Below are 18434 nucleotides of genomic sequence, written 5' to 3'. Positions count from 1 at the left end.
TTATTTACTGTTACTGTATATTTCCACCTACATGTAAATCCTATCCACCCTTATGGCTGACAATACTGTGTCCTTTTTAAAATGACCACAAACCGATGTCATATTACTTCAAATATAAAGGTGATGGAGCTCACTATGTCTGGACTGTTCCACTGGAGCTGGATCCACTCTCAAATCAAATGTAGCATAGGACCAAGTTTAATCCTCTGGTGTTCCTGAAAGCTCAGCTGAAATGAGAATTTGAGCATGGTCTTGTACTCATGGAACACGGACAGGAGCTTTAGGATTGCATAAGTGTAGCCCTTTTGTCTTAATGTATGTCAAAAGGTAGGACTATTTCAAGTTTTCCATAGGGCTGTTTTTTAGGTTGCAAAAAATATTGCATTTGCAATTGTATTTTGCATTGCAAAAAATATTATAACACTAGAGGGATTTTTATGTAAAAGTTTTAATTTTTTTTATGGAATAACCATGTTGCTCAGCTATTTCTTCCAACATGCAAGCAAATCAGAGGGTCCCTGACCTGTCATTTCATTTAAGTCCAAGCCCAATAAGACCATGTAATTCCAAACCCAGTCACAACTTAAAAAACCTGAATACAGGGTAATCACTATGTCTTGCTATATCCATAGTCAGGAGCTACCACAATGGACCACTAACCCTGTTTTTGTTTTGGTTTTTAAGGATTACCTCCTCATACTTTGAAGTTGTTAAATCACTTTACATTTTAGCTGAAACTTAAAAGGAGAAAAAAGAAGGATTCAGCCTGAGGCAAACAAGCAGATAAAGCCTGCCAACTATGGACATCCAAAATCAAGATCTTAGACTCTTTGCAGCTGTTGGATTCATTGCCAGCTCTACTAGTACTAAGGGCTAGTAAGGGACAGAGTGGAGATGGGTTTCAGTTTTTCTCTTCTGAGGCTGTCTGGGACTGGCAGTCCAAAGTGTAGTCTACAGATGACATATTGCACCAGACTCTTAAGATACAACACCTAGGTCAAAGAATAACCAGGAACAGCTGTTACTCCTGGTAGAGAAGAAATAAAGCTGACACTCCCCACTGTACAAAGGAGCCATTAAGGTTACACAGATGCAAAAATTTAATCTAAGAACTAACTTTAGCATTTCATTTTAGACTTTCATTACATTTTCCCTACTGCAATTCAATAAAATAGTATGCTGATGTAACATTTACTGTCTCTGCAATAGAGAGCCTTCTAAAATCAAGTGAAAAAAATAGTTAATTATTTTTCAGTTTGAAAATATCTTCTATGATCAAACTTTCTATATTAACAGTACTGATAACATAGAGTCAGAAGGCAGTAATTAGATGGACACTCCCAGTGAAGTTATGTGTGTACCATGTGCGACAGGGAGGTACCTGAACAGAATACCTGCAGTCTTATCTCTGTCTAACCAGGAATACTAAGAAACTCTTAGACATTTTAATTTCTGAAAAAAATTATAGAAAATTAAAAACAAGACTTGGCATTTAAACAATATTATAGTAGAAAGCTATCAACTTTAAGAAGTTCAAATCAGTATTCCTTGAGGAAACTGTAGCAATGTGTGTATATTTATGTGCAAATACACATATATATCACATATATTTTGTGTACAAATACACACACACAAATATATAATACTGGAATATGAATAACAGATTAACAGAAGACATTTTATTTCACTGGTGTTTGTTGTACCAGAGTCAAATGCTATGCCTGAATACAGCTACTATATGTGACAGGGCATTACAAATTAGCATCTTGTTATAAAGTCTCTAAGGAGAAAAATGCGAATAGGAACCAACAGCATTCAGAAAAAACAGGTCATGAATTACTGTAAATAAGAAATGGAAGGAAAAGTAATTTGTGTAATCTGCCTCAGGATCAGTAGGAAACGGTAGACAGCTTTAGAGGAAGCAGATTGCTTCCAAAACATGAGAGAGGCTTAGATGAGATACAGGCCTAACATGACTCAAAACACCAGGATTTTTTTCCTTAAAGATGAATAAAAAGTCACTATTGGAACACTGTGCCCAAACAGTAATTGGGACCAATGAAAATGCACCAAGTTATGCGAAGCAGTACGCTCATGTAGTGGCTTCTCTCTACATTTACCTCATGACAGACGGAGGCAGAGACCCGGTGACAAACACGCCCTGCACCAGTGCACCTAACCAACCTCCTCTGCTCCTTCTGACCTTTCAGCTACTACAAAGGTTGTCTTATCTTCGAGTAAATTCAGTCCGGGCAGCTTCCCGACACCAGGACAACGCCGGGTGCCCGGCAGCGCCGGTAGCGCTGAGCTCGGGGCCCCGCCGGGCGACACGGCGTAGTTCAAAGGCGCCTCCTCACCCGCGCGCGCCCCAGGCCGCTGCCCCCCGCCCCCCTCAGAGCCCAGCGGCGCCGGGCCCCCGCCCCGCCGCCCGCCCGGCACCGCGGCAGCTGCGCGGCTCTCGCCGGCGGGCGCCCACGTCCCCGCTGCGCCCAGCCACGAAGCATGCGCGACATGGCCGCGGCGCCTGACCCCGCCGTTACGCGCTGCCCTGCAGGCCGACATACCCACGCGCCACACCGGCGGCGGCAGCAGCTCCCCGGCTGCCCCCTGCCGCAGAGGGCGAGCGGCAGCGCCCGCGGCCCTCCGGGAAGCTCCCCGCCCTCCCTCGCTCCTCCCTGCCCCTGGGCGCCCCGCGGCGAGGGGATCCCCGCTCCCCCCATCCCGCTGCCGCCGGGAGCCCGCTTCTCCCCACGGGGGGCTCGGGCTCCCCCGCCGCCACTACGAGTGGGGAGACCCAGCCCACCCCCTTCCCTCAGCACCATGGAACAGGCCTCGCGCCCCGGGGGCGGGGCGCCACCGCCGCTTCCTCGGGCGATTGGCAGTCTCAGCGGTCAATCAGCGCCTTCTCTTTTCTCTAGGCAACCCAGCGCCCGCCCCCAAGCGGGGGGTGGGGATTGGGAGAGGCGGGAGGGAATGTTTACAAACAAGATCAAGGAGTAGAGGGATGGGGGGGAGCGCGCGGGGCGGAGCCAGCGGTTGGCGCAGGCGCTGAGCCAATGAGGGAGCGCGCGGCCCGGCGGAAGGGTGGGGGGAGGCACGTAGAATGTTCTCTGCCCAACAGCCGCTGTAGTACGCGGCCGCGCGCGCCAATGAGCGCTGGGGCGGGGCGGGGGGGGCGCGGGCGCCGGAGTAGAAGGTGCTGCTCGCAGAGCCCCCCTCCCCCCGCGCGGCGCAGCCTATCCCGGCCGGGTCGCGCTGGGCTCGGCGCGGCGCCCTGCCGTTGGGCGGGGAGGGCAGCCGAGCACGGGGGAGGGGAGCCGCAAGGGCATGGGCTGGCTCTGAGCGCCGGGGGAGGGAAGCCGACGTGTGTGGCTCTCTGTGTTTTAATAACTGTTTGTTGTTGGTCCTCTTTTTTTTTTTTCCCCCTAAGGGGGAGGAGAGAAAAGCTGTCTCCCCGCTTCCCCCCCCCAGTTTGCGCCTATGGCTCTTATCCCCCCGCGCCGTCCCTGAAAAACACAATCCGCCGCGGACCAGGTGACACCCCCGCCTCCACGCGCGCGCACACGGCGGAGAGGCGGGGGAGAGCTCGCTTGCGAGAAAATGGAGGGACCCTCGGGCGCCGCGGAGGAAGGGGAGCTGCCGCTCCTCACCGTCAAACACGAGCTGAGGAACGGTGAGCGGCGGCGCGGCCGCGGGCAGGCCTGGCGGCGCGGGGCCGGGGGGGCGGCGGGGCGCTGCGGAGGGCGCTGGTGTCCGGGGAAGGTGGCGATGGGGCCCTGGCGGGCGACGGGCTGCCGGGACTGGGGGGAGAAGTGGTCGGAAAGGAGGAGGGGGAGGTGAGGATTCAAGAGAGTTGATTGGGGCCAGCAAGGAAAGAAAAAAAAAAACAACTGGGGAAGGAAGAAAAAGAGGATGAGCAGAAAGAAATGGGCTGAGAGTATAAGATGGGGGGGGGGGAGAGCTTCCTTTATCTTATTTCTGAGAAATAGTTCACTTGAGTACTTGGCTCCCCTCTTTCCTGTCCACTGTGGGATTTGACGCTTTGGGAGGAGATAAGAGGTTGGAGATAATGCCAGCTACTCTCCGTATTTTTTTATTTGTGGATTTGACTTTTATGGATATGTCAGTATTTGGGGGTGGAGGGTGCCTGGGGGGGTGTTGTTACAGTCCTAAATGATGCAGTTTTCTGTGGCTTATTTTCTCTGACATCGGTGAAATGCCCGAATTGTAGAGGGAAGAACATACCAACATAAAACCACTGAGTTATCTGGCTTTCCAGTCTGTGCACCTTCTCGCAGTTCAGTAATTACTTGAAGACCCTCTGTAGAAGTATTTCACCATGTGAAATATATATGACTTTTTGAGATACAGCAGAAATGCTGTGTTGCAAGTTGTTGTGCTATGGAAGATCTTTATACATTTTTAATAGGGACTCTGTGTTTCTCAGAAGTTTCCAGGCAACTTGAATACTGCAGCAAATTTAGAACTTACTGTTAATTTAAAAGTGCCTGTAGAATATAATCAGGATGTGTATTTTTGGTGTTTATTAACAGTGAAGGTGCTATTAACTTGTGCCCTTAATTTCTTTTTTCTCCATCTTCTTTTATCTTCTCCAAAATTGAGTAAAAGTAGCTACGTGATGCTTGCTGTTCACCTCAGAAGTTTGAGAAAAGCACCCCCCAGGTTAACATAGTTAACATTCTTTAATGCACCAATCATGAAAGCAGATATTATTGTTGAGATCACTTTAATAATGTTCAGCCTTTTATCACAGGGTCACTCAAGTCCAGGGGCTCTGCAGAAGTACCCCAGTGGAACATAGCTATCATTGCAGCTTTAAAAAAAACACACACACACACACACACACTCTTCTTCCTGATAGCTGCGCAGAAACCAAAGAGACTGTAGTTTTCTTTCAAGTAGAGGAAAAAACTGGTGGAAAATGTGTTTCTCTCCTTAGGTACTGTTAGATTTCAGTGTGCAAGAGAAAGAAGTGTGGGAAAGTAAATGTAACCCATTTATTCTGTATAGTTACTATGTCTAGATTTATTTTATAGAAGTTGAGACAGCACATATCTCTGCAGGATATTTATTTAAAGATAGTTTGAGGAATAAACACATTCTTTGAAACTGGGCAAAGAGCTGTCTAATATGCATAAGAGGCAATTTTTGTTTTGATCAGTCCCGATCATAAACTTTTATAGATTCAGGAAGTACTGATGCTTGCTTTTAATGTAAATTTTCTCAAGCTTGCTTGTCTCTTCGTAAGCTTCTGAAATTCAGTTTAATGGAAATCAGCTGCTTCTCCCCATTTTCTTCTCCTTATTAAGTATTTAGAACTCTGCTTTCTTTAAAATGCTTTCTAGCAATGGGTTGTCTATTTCTGGAACATTAGGGTGGAGGAGGAAGCTGCTCTGTCATGTACTCCTGGGAGACTCCTACTCCTGAAGGTGTCAATGGTGTCATCACTATGCAAGACACATATCGAGATACTGTCTCAGAACTTGTCTCTATGCAATGCATGGAGATACCATAATTTGAAGGGAAAATTGCACTTGACTTTCTTTTATATATAATCTCTAAGATACTTTGGAACTTTTCTCAGGTTTTAAAACATGCAGTGTGATTATTTGCTTTTGCTCCATTTTGGGAAAGAGATTGAAGAGACATGTAAGAACAGAAACTGGAACCATAGGAATTTTGTTCTTTTAAAATACTGAGATTATATACCATGAGTGTGGTGGTTTTTTTTTTTTAATGCTTGACTTGTTTAGATTCCCGAGTTCCCCTCCTTTCTATGTTCTTTCTTTGATGTTGCTGGCTCTGTGACTAATTGAATGATTTAGAGTTATATGTCGAACGTAGCTGTCAGTTGGCAGATGAAGAAAAGGTCTGTCTCCACAGTGCTTTAAAAGAATGTACTATTGTGGTAGAAATCATGGCTTCTGTGAGAAGGAAGTGTCACATTTTCATATTCTGGAAATTGTTGCATGAACCTCTTGATAATAGTAACTCACTCAAAGTACTAAGAATTATGTTCATAACATAGGCATGTGGGCCTATAGTTATACTTTGCATTTGCTATTGCTTCAGTCTTGGAATTGCTTTTAAAGTATTAAACTAGTTACAGAGACAGGCATCAATTACAGTGAAGTGAGTAATGAACATATAAAACTTGAATTTAAGATGAAACAAGTATCTTTGAGAATAAAACCATAAAAACCGTGCAGAACCATCTGCATACATGTGCTTCAGTTCTTTGTTCTAATGTGTTTTGTAGAATAGAAACAACAGTGACTTTTAGGACACACTTCAAGTTAATAATGGTTTTCTGCTAATATATTCAGCAACTGAAGTTTTTTTTTCTTTAGAAGAGACTGTCACAAAAAATGTTTTTTCCTCAACAGAAACTTACAATTCACTTGTTTCAGATTAGTCACCATCTTCTTTTGCTTACACTGAGAAATAAAGGTTTTGGGAAAGTGGAATCCCCTTACCTTCTCCGGAAATAGAAGAAAAATAATACGCCAAAGATCAAATGATAAGAAGTGGTGACTGTTTCTGTTAAGAACAACCTGTGCTTTGTTTCTGTTGGAAAATAATAATAAAATTAATTTTTCTGAATGATCTATTTCTGGAATTCTGTAAAGGAGAATTTTTTTTTTTTTTTAAGGCTAACCTCAGAGTTAGTACAACTTCTAAGCTTTTTGGAGACCTAAGAAGTTATGCACTGTTTACAGTGGGGGGAAAAAAAAATAATATCCTCTTCACATTTTTTATTTGCCATTAATGCCAGGGAAACAAACAATGGCAAATATAAAGCCTATTAGAGAACAACTTTTGTGTGAAGGGGAAGGATATGCACAGAGAAGGGAAAAATGTAATATAGGAAGGTAAGAACGAAGTAGAACTGTTAACCATGAGATTTTTTTTTTTCCAGTTGGCTTCTGTTGTAGTTTTTGACTTTGGGAAAAAATAAAATAAGGATCTAAGGATCCTGAGCCTCCAGTGTATGTGACTAAGGTAGGAGGTTGTCCAGCTTGCAGCATGCCTGTGTTCTTCCTGCTTTGCCCAGTGAGAGATGAAGATTTGCAAAACTGGGATCTTGAAGGGAACTTGTGAGAGACCATGAATGTGTGGGCAATAGGCAGTGTCTATGTTGTTTGTTTTGCTTTGAGCCAATGTTCTTTTCCTTTTGGCAAATCTACTCTATTTTGAAGAAGATACTTGGCTTCAGTTTAATGCTGTCACAAACTTTGGACTGAAGAACTTGCATTTACTTGCGCTTTGTCTGTCTGACTCCAACATGGGAAAAGGGATGTGAAGCCCAGAAGTCTATATGGCAGTGGGCTCCAGGGCTACAGAGGCAGAAGAATCTGGAACTTCCACTTGAGTCAAAAAGTAGTCTAATTTATAATTCAGTATGGAACTATGAAAGGCTTAAGACAATACACATACTATTTGAAAGGTTTAGTATTGCAAATTCTTAGTTACTCCTTCTTGAATGAGAACCAGCGAGTATTTATTTGCAAGTTGTAAGACAGTTCCTTGTATGTTCAGATTATATGTCCTAAGGCATTATGAAGATATGCCTAAAAAAGATGATGAAACCATGCTTTAAGTACAGTTCAGCCTTTGCTATGGAGCTACAGCTGGCACCTTTACAGTATTATTTTTTTATTTTTAAAAGGAAACATTCTTACGAAAGTTTGAAGACCGTGTTTTAAACGATACTTCATGAAAGAAACAGTTTTCATATATGACTGTATCTACTAATTCTGTTTATTTTTTAGAGATCAGAAGATATTAAGAGTTGAATATTTAAAATATTAAGCTATTGTGACTTTAGTTCTAGTTCTTCCTTTTAAGCAACAAAGTATATATGTTTTGGTATTCCTCTAGGAAGTACAAAGCCTGTTTTTAGAGAGTGAGTTTTTGGATCATCCTTGATATAATTTAAATCTCTGGATGTTATTCTTTACAAAATCAAGACTTTTTTTCTTTTATGTTTTGTAGTCTAGGAAATTCTTGGTATTTATCTTCTGGTAAGTTCTAAATCAGCTTTGATTATGAAGGAGAGTGACTTTCTATCTTTTTTCCAAGCTTTGGAATCTAATGAACTGGGCTAAAAAGATCTGCAGATATTAAGTCTGCTACTTTTAAGCTCTTTTTACTTCAGTGATATTCTATGAAATGTGTAATATAAATGAGGACTAGCAATCATAGTTTTTATTAGCACTCTATTGTTAAACCCTGTCCTAATGAACTCTAAACACAGGGTGGTTTAAAAGCTCATCTTGCATTCCACTACACAGTTAAGAGCCTTACTTGCCACTTCAGATGCGGAAAACATGTACCAGAATTGCTTAAACATATGAGACAGCTTGGGTATCTGAGGTTGTGATTTGCAGCTGTATTGCTGATGTAAAAATTTCTTTTGGATTCCCTTCATCACTTGGCAGCATTTATTGATATCTTCTGGTAAACATTAAGTGCTGGGTTAATTATTCTTTTTTTTGAACCATTATAAAACCCTAATGACAACGTGCAAGCTCTGTTAAGATCTCTTTGCCCCCAACTTAGTCTGTAGATAGACCGATGGCCTGGCTTATGCAGGACTTGAATTACACACTGTCCTTTTATTTTTGTGTTTTGTTTTGTGATCTCTCATGACTGTTTCCTCTCCCCCTTTTCTGATGATATCTGTAAACATTTTATGTTTGGACAATTGGTCATAAAAGCTTATGTTAGAGAGGATCATTCTCAAGATAATTCTTGAGCTTTCCTGGTTAATGTTTGCAGAATAATATGTAAACCCATTCCACCAAAACTTAAATTCAATTGCTCTTCCTTTGTTGAAAAATTAATCTACATTCCGTTCCTTTTAACACTGTGTCGAGAGAGACTCTGACTGAAGCAAGTGTATTTTTTGAAGTGTTACTTATTTCTGCTGACAGAGAAGGCCACAGCTGATTCATACCTTGCACTTTGATGTCATTTTTGATTTGAAAAGGTATGCAAAATCTTTAGACTTGTTATTTTCATCTGGCTGTTTCAACCCTTTCTTCAGCATTAGATTATAACAACTTTATTCGTTAGTGTGTTATTTAGCTACTTTTGGAGGGGGGGCTATTACATGATGTATAGTGTTACTGCATGTTTAGCTTCTAGCTTTCTTATAGTAATGACTGACTTATTGTAATGACAAACTTCATAGTAAAATCACCTTTGGAATAGCAAAAGGACTACTCCTGATGAATGCAAATAGTTCTTAGTAGGCAGCATTTTCCAGTTCAGACTATTGTGAGTCTGGATCATTAGTCTCAGATTTTTTTCTTTTATTTCTATTTCAGCTTCTGATGTACAAATGATGACTTTGGTGGGATATAGTTTTTTTGCAGCTTTAGTCTCCGTTGATGATGGCAGTGATTGTTATCTGTCTTCTTCCCCACAGTATTTCATGTTTCTGAATTTCCACGTGTTGTATGAAGCTTAGCTAGTAATTCAGAAGGTCTTTGCCATCTTTGGCTGTGCAAATTTTTGGTCTCCAAGCCTTCCAGAATGGGTTCAGCAGTTCTGTGAGTTCTTGAATTTTTTTCTGCTCAAGTGGCATTCTCCTTAAGCATCTAATGCTACAGAGCATGAACAGTTGTTACCGCATTTACCTTAGTTGTGATCCTAGAGTTCAGAGTAACATGCATGGTATTTGTCTTATGTGCTGTGAGTTCAAAATTGTGTGCATGCTTTATTTTTGGTCTAAATTCTTTTTTGGCAAAATTGGAAAAATACAGGTAGTCCTCCTCCTAAAAATTCAGTTTTAAGTTTGTAAAATAATTCCCTGTCATGATTAAATGCTACCCTTGTTCAGTGACCTGACAAATAGGTTGTGATGGCCTTTCAGATTTAAAGGACTGTGGAATATTTTTCACTTGCCTTCACAAATAATTCTCAGTTGCTATAATCAGTTACATTTGAGGAACAATTTTGTATATAAACAGGAAAACAATAAAACATCCTAGTTGTGTTTTCGTCAGTGTCTAGCAAGGAATAGTTGTGTGGTTTCTATTGTGTGTGTGTGTGTGTATATATTTTGCAAAGTAGCAGCAAGAAGTCTGAGACAAGTCAGTAAAGAATGTGCTAGTTTTGCTTAATTTCAAGGAAGGACACCCACTGTTTGCCCTCAGTAAAGGATACTCTCAAGTTTATGTTCAAATAACTTTGAAAAACAGCATCTTTTCTTTGCTGTAACTAAAAAAGTAGATCAGTTACATGAGTGGAGCTGGGCCATTATCTAGAGTAATAGATTAGAAAAAAGCTGATGTTGCCACCAGGCTTCAGACACCTAATAGTTTGAAATGCTGCAGACTTTCTTCTTCCCTTTTTCCTTGTTTTCTCTCATTGTTTTGCTTGAAAGCTTCTGAGGTTCATTGCTCTGCTCGGTGAAACAGCAGAGCTGGTCTAATGTTGCTGAGAGTAGCGAAGACAAGTCACAGCTCTCAGGCAGAGCTTGTCTTCAGTTGAAGGTTGTTTGAACTAATTGAGCAGATGAAGTTCTAGTTTCATCCTTCTGCTTCAAAACCTATGTGCCATGGAGTCCAGAATCTGAAGGCACATCACATTTTAACTTAAAAACCACCACATCTGAAATATTATTTATTAAGGTAATAAATTCACAACTAAAAGCAAGCAGAGTCATTAGGCAGTACTGTCTTGCACATTTCTTAATCCCCACCAGGCTGCCTCAAAGTTCAAGGCTAGTCCAGGTGACAGTGTCAATTCCTGTGTCATCTGGAGCCTCTCCATCAAGCAGAAATACTTGGCCCTGGTTCCCAGAGTTAAATAGGCTGCCATATTCCTAGGGAACTGAGAACAGCAATATGGATCATCATGCAGTGGTGTTCCTGCATGTGGATGTTTGTCTCCGCAGTGGGAATATTTCTAGACATTTGCTTTCTTGCTGCCTTTGGAGGTGACAGTTGGGTCCAATACCATGATTTCTGCTTGTTTTTATGGATGGCCATGATGTCTTACCTTTCCCTTTAGTTTTGTTTCTGCACTGATCCATTATATCTCACTGTCTCCCTCAGCTGTGTACTGTCCTTCCTACCATGTTGGTCTGATGTTGGTTGCTGTGGACTAGAGAGGAAAATCTGCAAATAGAAACTTTCCTAATTGTTCACCTATCCAGTTAATTTGCCTTTTAGAAGGTGCCGTCAGCTTATTGCTTGTTGTTTTTTTGTTTGTTGGTTGGTTTTGTTTTTCCCTCTCTCTCATGATGTTCTGCCATCCTAGATACTGCTATGTCATGTGTAGCTTCAGATTACTTGTGGAAAAGCTCTTGTCCTGTTGATTTGGGCAGTGCTTTCTTCCTGTCCAAGCTTCCCTTCCTTTGTGCTCTTCCACTGATGCATCAGTGCACTTGAGCAGACACAGCAGGGAGAAATAAAAGCTTTCTATTGCCAAAGCAGCTTTCCTCGTGCTCGTTTCTTAAATTAAGATTTGAGCTGAAGCCACTGTTTCTGAATGGCATCTTTGTATACACTGAAGTGTTATGGTGCTACTGCTAGAAATAGCCTCATCTATGACTGTGCATCCTGCTGTATGTACTCTAACGTATATTGTTTTCATGCGGGTTGCACAGGTAGTTGTTGAGTCAGGCTCTGATACCAGTTTTAGCATAGTGATGGTTAAGGGGTGGGAGGGGCCTTTCCCTGAGTTACTAGTTCTATCTGATGCATCTGATCTGTCAGCAGTGGCCTTGTTGCAATCCTTCAAAGTTGCTCAAACGCACACCTTGGAACAGTTGTCTTGTAATTGTGGAAAGAGTTCCTTGTGGAAAGTCCTTCCAGCAGTGGTCATTTGGACTCTTCTGGGGTCACTGGTGAATATAAGAACGGATCTTTGGGGATATACCCTCCTCAAAGCCAGTTCAAGGAAATGTCAGTATAGCAACCTTAGTTCTGGGGAAGCTACATCTCATCTTTGCTAGAATGTCAAAAACTGCTGCATTTAGTTTTAGTGGATGAAGACAACTGCTCTAGCTGTGACATGGGAAAGAATGTGGAATAGGAGCAGGCTCTTCGGCTTGCTTTTTTGGGGGAATGGCAGTACTGTCTGGGAATTGTTAATCTTTTCCTGTAGGTTTGTAGATTTATGGTTAAATTTTTAGATGAAGAATAGTTCTACTTCTTAAGTTATAGGGAATCATTCTGAGAGAGAGTTAGTGTGTTTCAAGTGTGCTATCATAGCAGCATGTGTTATGCATACCTTTTGGCTGTCTGGTCTTGTGGGCTGGCTTCTTTTCTCAGTATAATGAAGAAAGAGGTGGGATTTCTTTTTTATAGTGATCACATACTTTGTGTTGTTTTTTCCAACCTTTATTAAGAAAATGAGATTACAATAACATTCTTAAAACTTCTTTTTTTCCTTTTTAAGGTTAGGCACTTAAAGAAGCAGCCTAAGTCAAAGTAGAAATGGGATTAAATGGATAGCACAAAATTATAGTTCACATTGAAACAAATACATAATACTTCAAACTAGTTATCATTCAGCTCTTTACTTAACTGCTGTCTAATCTCATGAAAGTGGGGAAAGTTTTACTAATGTTATTGAATGTGGGATACAATTTAAGTTTAAGAATTGGTCTCTTTTAGTACTGTAGCCAACACTGCAAGTCTTCAGTGTATTATTGGAGATATAGCATTTCTCCATATTCCATTCTCTCCATCTTCTTATTCCGTTCTAAGAATATGGCAGAGTTAAATGACTTTTTTGCCTTCTGGAAGGGCATTTAATTGAAAAGCCTTCTTCTGACAGCTCTTTAAAAGATGAAATGTTAAAACGTTTTTGGAGCACTCCATAATGGAAGATTGAAATCAGAGGGTTTTTTTAAGTAAAAATTTCTTACCACTTAAATTCAGCATTTAGCTAGTATCCAGATAGGTTCTATGTCCTGGATCTCTTCAGCAGCACCCACTGTTTTATTAAAAATTGTGGACACTCTAGCACTGGTCTCCTTAGAATAGTCCCTGACTCTTGCTGTTCATGGTAGGAAAGATACTATTTTGAACTCCCTACATTGAGTACACTTCTCAGTTCTTGTTAAGAGGAGAGTTAATATGTAATACCCAGTTGCCTCAAGACAGACTAGTCTCTGTGTGACATGACTTACTATGATTCTTTAAGCATTAACTTAGTCTAGTTCTGCCTTACCTACTGTTCCTCTTCTCTTGGCAGATGGGTACGTTTTCCTTTTGCTGACTTCAGCAATAGCTGTGATGTGGCACTAGCAACAGTATTTGTTCTATTTGCATTGAAAATAGTACAGCAAGCTTCAGCCCAACTGATGTGGCGCACATGCATCACTGATTTGTTAACAATTCTGGTATTGAAGTCTTGTCTATTATATGTTATTAAAATGGAAAAACATTACTTTTGTCATCAGTTCCAATAATTTTACGGTACTGTGTATTTTTATTACATGTAACACTAGGAGAGCTTGCAGACTCCCTCAGATTTGCAGAAAACGTTGTCAGGTGTACTTGTATTCATTCAAGAGAGAATTCTAAAAGCTCTTTCAGGCTTTCTAATCTCCCAGTAATACCAACTAGTCTCTTCACCTATTCCAAGTTTGATGTAATCTCTTGTAAAGATGGATGATAAGAATTGAAAATGGTATTTTAAATGAGATTTCATCAGTGCCTTGTATGAGAGCACTAATATTACCCTATCACGCCTAGATGCATTCTGCATATGTGTACGGATTCCTAGGATTGTTGGAATAAGTCTTGAATGTGCTTTTTCACTTATTTACTGTTACAATATCTGATACCTGTCCCTCCTCTGCAGAGGCAGTGAGAAGTCTTTCTGAAGCTTTGAGTTTTCTTTGTTTTGACTTGTTGAGTTACTACAATTCTGTGGAGATTAACTGTAAATTCTGATAATGAATTTAGAAATCATGCAGTCTTGATGGAGCTTCTTAGAAATATCAAACCAAATTAGAATTTCTGTTGAACTGAGTAAGTTAATTCCAGCATTGCCTGTGAAAGAATTTTTCTTTAGGGTTAAGAGATCTTTGTACTTGAAATCTGTGTTGTTGCTGCTGAAAGCTTCTTGCATGTCTTTTCTAAGCCTCATTTTCTTTTTATTAGCCTTGAAACATGCAGCTTGGCTTGAAGTTACTGTTTGAGAAGCTTTTTTTTTTTTTTTTTTTTTTTAAGCAGTCACACCAACTTATGTAGCTGATTGTTCCTAACTTTAATTTAGCCAGTAAAACTGTGCAGCTTGTCATTACAGTGGATCAGGGAACTGATCTTGGTTAAGAATAATCAAATGTATTCATTTTTTGCCATACTACTTCTAATGTGGATCATTTTCCTGGGCAGCTTTTGCTGCATGGCCTACAGTTGTATTGATACAAATGGGTGGATAATATTGTGGTAGGCATGAAAGATGGGAGCTGCTTAAGGGCTTTATATCATAGAAAAAAACCCTTCTTTTTCAAATGGGAGTCTTCACTTCCCTGCTTAGAAAAATGGTTGTTAGGCAAAAAGTACTCAAAATGGTATAGATTTAGAAAAATGTAGAATCCCCTTCCCTCAAGCTCCGCAGCAAATGAAATGACTTTGTAGTAGCATAGTCTTTTCCAGACAAGTTGTCCATGTAGATTCAAGATCTTTCCCTTGGTAATAGTGGAGAGTCTTTCTAGCTTTAGTAATTCTGTGCTTACCTCATCCCAAGTACCATTTCATCCAATATCATGAGAGTATTCAGGATGCTGGGGCTAAGCGGAGACCTTATTGCTGTCTGCAACTACTTGATCAAGGGATACAGAGAAGATGGAGCTAGGCTCTTCTCAGAGGCGCATGCTGATGGGATGAGGAATGACAGAAACAAATTGGAACATGGGAAACTCCAATTAGATATTAGGAAAAAAAAACAAAAAACATGAGGGTGGTTGAATGCAGAACAGGTTGTCCTGAGAGGTTGTGGAATCTCTGTCCTTGGAGTTGTTCAAGACCTGTCTGGACACAGCCATGAGCAATATGATCTAATTAGACTTGTTTTGAGCAGGGATTTGGACTAGATGACCTCTGGAGGTCCCTTCCAACCTAAATTATGATTTTGTGATTCTGTGCCTCTGTGAACACCAATAGCTGCAGGAAAAATTGCACTCCTTTGCTTTTGAAGTTAAAATAGTACAGTATGGTGCTGGTGTGTCCTCTTAGTGCTGCTTATTTCATTCAACTGCTAACTTTTGTTTTGTTTGAAGCTGTAGTAATATGTCAAAATGATGTTTGTGTTACATGTCTGATGTATTTTTTTTTCTTCCTTCAGCAAATTTGACAGGCCATGCAGAGAAAGTTGGCATTGAAAACTTTGAACTCTTGAAAGTTCTTGGAACAGGGGGTAAGACTCACTGTTTTTCTAAGTTGAATGTTGGAAGCAATACTCTTAAGTACTCTTTTGTTTTCCAGCTGAGCTTTTTGTTGTTGGAATGTTCTTTAGGAAGATATATCATCTTTTTATTGCATCGCATGATATTCTTCACTTTTTTTTCTCCATAAACATCATGCAAGATTAAGAAGTCGGGTGTTATAACTTAAAGCATCTGTTGCAGATGCACTTTGGAAAATAGAAGAAAAATGACTTGATTTGTGAAGATTTAATACAGTTTGTGAAAAATGTGATTAAAGGCATGAGCTTGAAAAGTTCATTAAATGCTTCAGACTATTTTGATGAATTTCTGGGAAAACAGTTATGCCAGTATCTTACTGAATAGGATGCTCTAGGTCTATATCAGTCATATTCAAACCCCAGTAATTTTTAAGACGGAAAATGTTTGCTATATTGTGGATTTCAGCATGATGTTGGAGGTTTGTGGGGTTTTATAGGAGTACTGCCTGTAACTAGCAAGACTGATATACTAATGCCTTATTGCCCCTTTGTTAAGGGTATGTGTGTGTCTGTGTATGTATGTGTGTATATATATACACACACATGTATTTATATATATACACACAGCATACATATATATATATACATGAATAAAATGTATGTGTATATATACACATACAGTGAAAGTAATGGCTATGTATTCTCAGTATGCTCACACTTTTTTGTCAGCACTAAGATCAGATGCACTGTTGAGTAGACAGGACAATGAAGGTGGACAATGATCAAGGTCTATAAAAGTTACAGGTTTTGATTTTAAAAGTTTGAATGTTTTCAATCCTTAACTGCTAGCACTGAAACTATAGTTCCACAAACGGCTGCATAACCAACAAGAAAGCAAAGGATTTTGATCTCCACAATTAGGTGTCATACAGATTCTTTTGTAAATTCATTAAGCCATTAAATCACAAAGGATTACAGGCATACCTTGGAGATATTGTGGGTTGGGTTCCAGACCATTGCAATAAAGCGAGTATCATGATAAAGTGAGTCACACGAATTTTTTGTTTTCCCAGTGCATATAAAAGTTATGTTTACACTATACTGTAGTCTATTAAGTGTGCAATAGCATTATGTCTAAAAAAAAAAAAGTACATTCCTTAATTAAAAAATGCTAACCATCATCTGAGCCTTCAGTGAGTTGTAATCTTTTTGCTGATGGAGGGTCTTGCCTTGATGTTGATGGCTGCTGACTGATCAAGGTGGTGGTTACTGAAGGTTGGGGTGGCTGTGGCAATTTCTTAAAATAAGACAGCAATGAAGTTTGCCACATTGATTGCCTTCCTTTCACAAAGGATTTCTCTGTAGCGTGCGATGCTGTTTGATAGCATTTTACCCACAACAGAACTTCTTTCCAAATTGGAATCAATCCTCTCAAACCCTGCCGCTGCTTTATCAGCTACATTTATGTAATATTCTAAATCCTTTGTCATTTCAACAATGCTCACAGCATCTTCGCCAGGAGTAGATTCCATGTCAAGAAACCACTTTCTTTGATCATCCATAAGAAGCAACTCCTCACCCATTAAAGTTTTATCATGAGATTGCAGCAATTCAGTCACATCTTCAGGCTCCACTTCTAATTCTAGTTCTCTTGCTGTTTCCACCACATCTGCAGTTACTTCCTCTACTGAAGTCTTGAACCCCTCAAAGTCATCCATGAGGGTTGGAATCAACTTTTTCCAAACTCCTGTTAATGTTGATATTTTGACCTCCTCCCATGAATCACAAATGTTCTTAATGGCATCTAGAATGGTGAATCCTTTCCAGAAGGTTTTCAATTTACTTTGCCCAGATCCATCAGAGGAATCGCTATCTATGGCAGCTATAACCTTATGAAGTGTATTTCTTTAATAATAAGACTTGAAAGTCGAAATGACTCCTTATTCCATGGGCTACAGAATGGATGTTGTGTTAACGGGCATGAAAACAACATTAATCTTGTTGTACATCTCCATCAGAGCTCTTGGATGACCAGGTGCATTGTCAATGAGCGGTAATATTTTGAAAGGAACCTTTTTTTCTGAGCAGTAGGTCTCAACAGTGGGCTTAAAATATTCAGTAAACCATGTTGTAAGCAGATGTGCTGTCATCCAGGCTTTATTGTTGCATTTATAGAGCACAGACAGAGTAGATTTAGCATAATTCTTAAGGATCCTAGGATTTTCGGAATGATAAATGAGCATTGGCTTCTACTTAAAGTCACCAGCTGCTTTAGCCCCCTAACAAGAGAGTCAGCCTGAGAGTCAACCCTGATGCAGGGCTGCCACAAACCTTCAATTTGTAAAAAGAAACGCAATATATGCAAAGCACAATAAAATGAAGCACAATAAAACGAGGTATGCCTGTATATTTTTCTGTTTCTGAAGTAAATTTTTAATTGAAGTCCAAAAGGCATAACGTGTCAACTCTTGCTGTTCAATTTCAGTAGTTGGTGGTAGGGTCAAAGAAACTGTAATATTCAGATACGTTAGTTGCATATTCATAGGTATAAGCAACTCTGCTGTTCTGAAGTGGTTCATTATAATTGGTCTGAGGTCAGAAATTTTTTTTTTTTACTTGTAATTATGCATTTATGTGAGCATTCCTTCTTTCTCTCTTGCTGATGGAAACATTGGGCTGATTTTTTTTAATGAAAGGTGAAGACTGGTCCCATACCTCTATTTTCTGTTTTCCTTGTCATTGCCATTAGCCTGAGATCACCTTAATATTATGACTGTTGCATTTGGAATAGAAGGTGAATTTGGTAGTTTCATAAGTGTCAGTCTTCAAGTTTAGACTGGTAATAGCCTGACCTCCTGCATTCTTTAGGCAGTACCTCTGAAATAGCCCTTTTCCTGCTGTTAAACTGTTTGTTATTCATTGCTACCTTCCATACCCTATCTCCTTCGTGAATAGATTAGCCAACTTTCAGGTAGTCCTTAGGCTCATACCCCTAAAATATGCTATTCACTCAGGACAACAGGGTAATTATTGTCAAG

The 18434-nt window shown here is 40.3% G+C and overlaps 2 protein-coding genes across 12 annotated transcripts in view; one reads left to right on the top strand and one right to left on the bottom strand.

Moving 5' to 3' along the window:
- Positions 1–3668, bottom strand: part of DGLUCY (D-glutamate cyclase) — a 47081-nt gene extending 43413 nt beyond the window's left edge. For 3 of the 6 annotated variants that reach the window (XM_067296935.1, XM_067296934.1, XM_067296938.1), the window contains exon 1: positions 2565–2640. The gene's annotated coding sequence lies outside the window, so the exon portion shown is untranslated. Of the gene's footprint in view, positions 1–2120; positions 2318–2564; positions 2641–2819; positions 2871–3650 lie in introns of those variants that run through there. The other 3 variants (XM_067296937.1, XM_067296936.1, XM_013940666.2) reach the window with 3 other exon arrangements.
- The window catches only part of RPS6KA5 (ribosomal protein S6 kinase A5), a 92245-nt gene continuing 77149 nt past the window's right edge, over positions 3339–18434 (top strand). For all 6 annotated transcript variants that reach the window (XM_067296930.1, XM_067296926.1, XM_067296932.1 and 3 more), the window contains exons 1-2: positions 3339–3673; positions 15337–15408. In XM_067296930.1, coding sequence (XP_067153031.1) covers positions 3601–3673; positions 15337–15408 — 145 coding nt within the window. In that variant the 5' untranslated portion in view covers positions 3339–3600. The remainder of the gene's footprint in view (positions 3674–15336; positions 15409–18434) is intronic.

This window comes from Apteryx mantelli, chromosome 4, assembly GCF_036417845.1.
Source record: "Apteryx mantelli isolate bAptMan1 chromosome 4, bAptMan1.hap1, whole genome shotgun sequence".
NCBI lineage: Eukaryota > Metazoa > Chordata > Aves > Apterygiformes > Apterygidae > Apteryx > Apteryx mantelli.
Note: the sequence above shows the minus strand (reverse complement) of the source record. Positions and strands in the feature narration are given on the sequence as shown.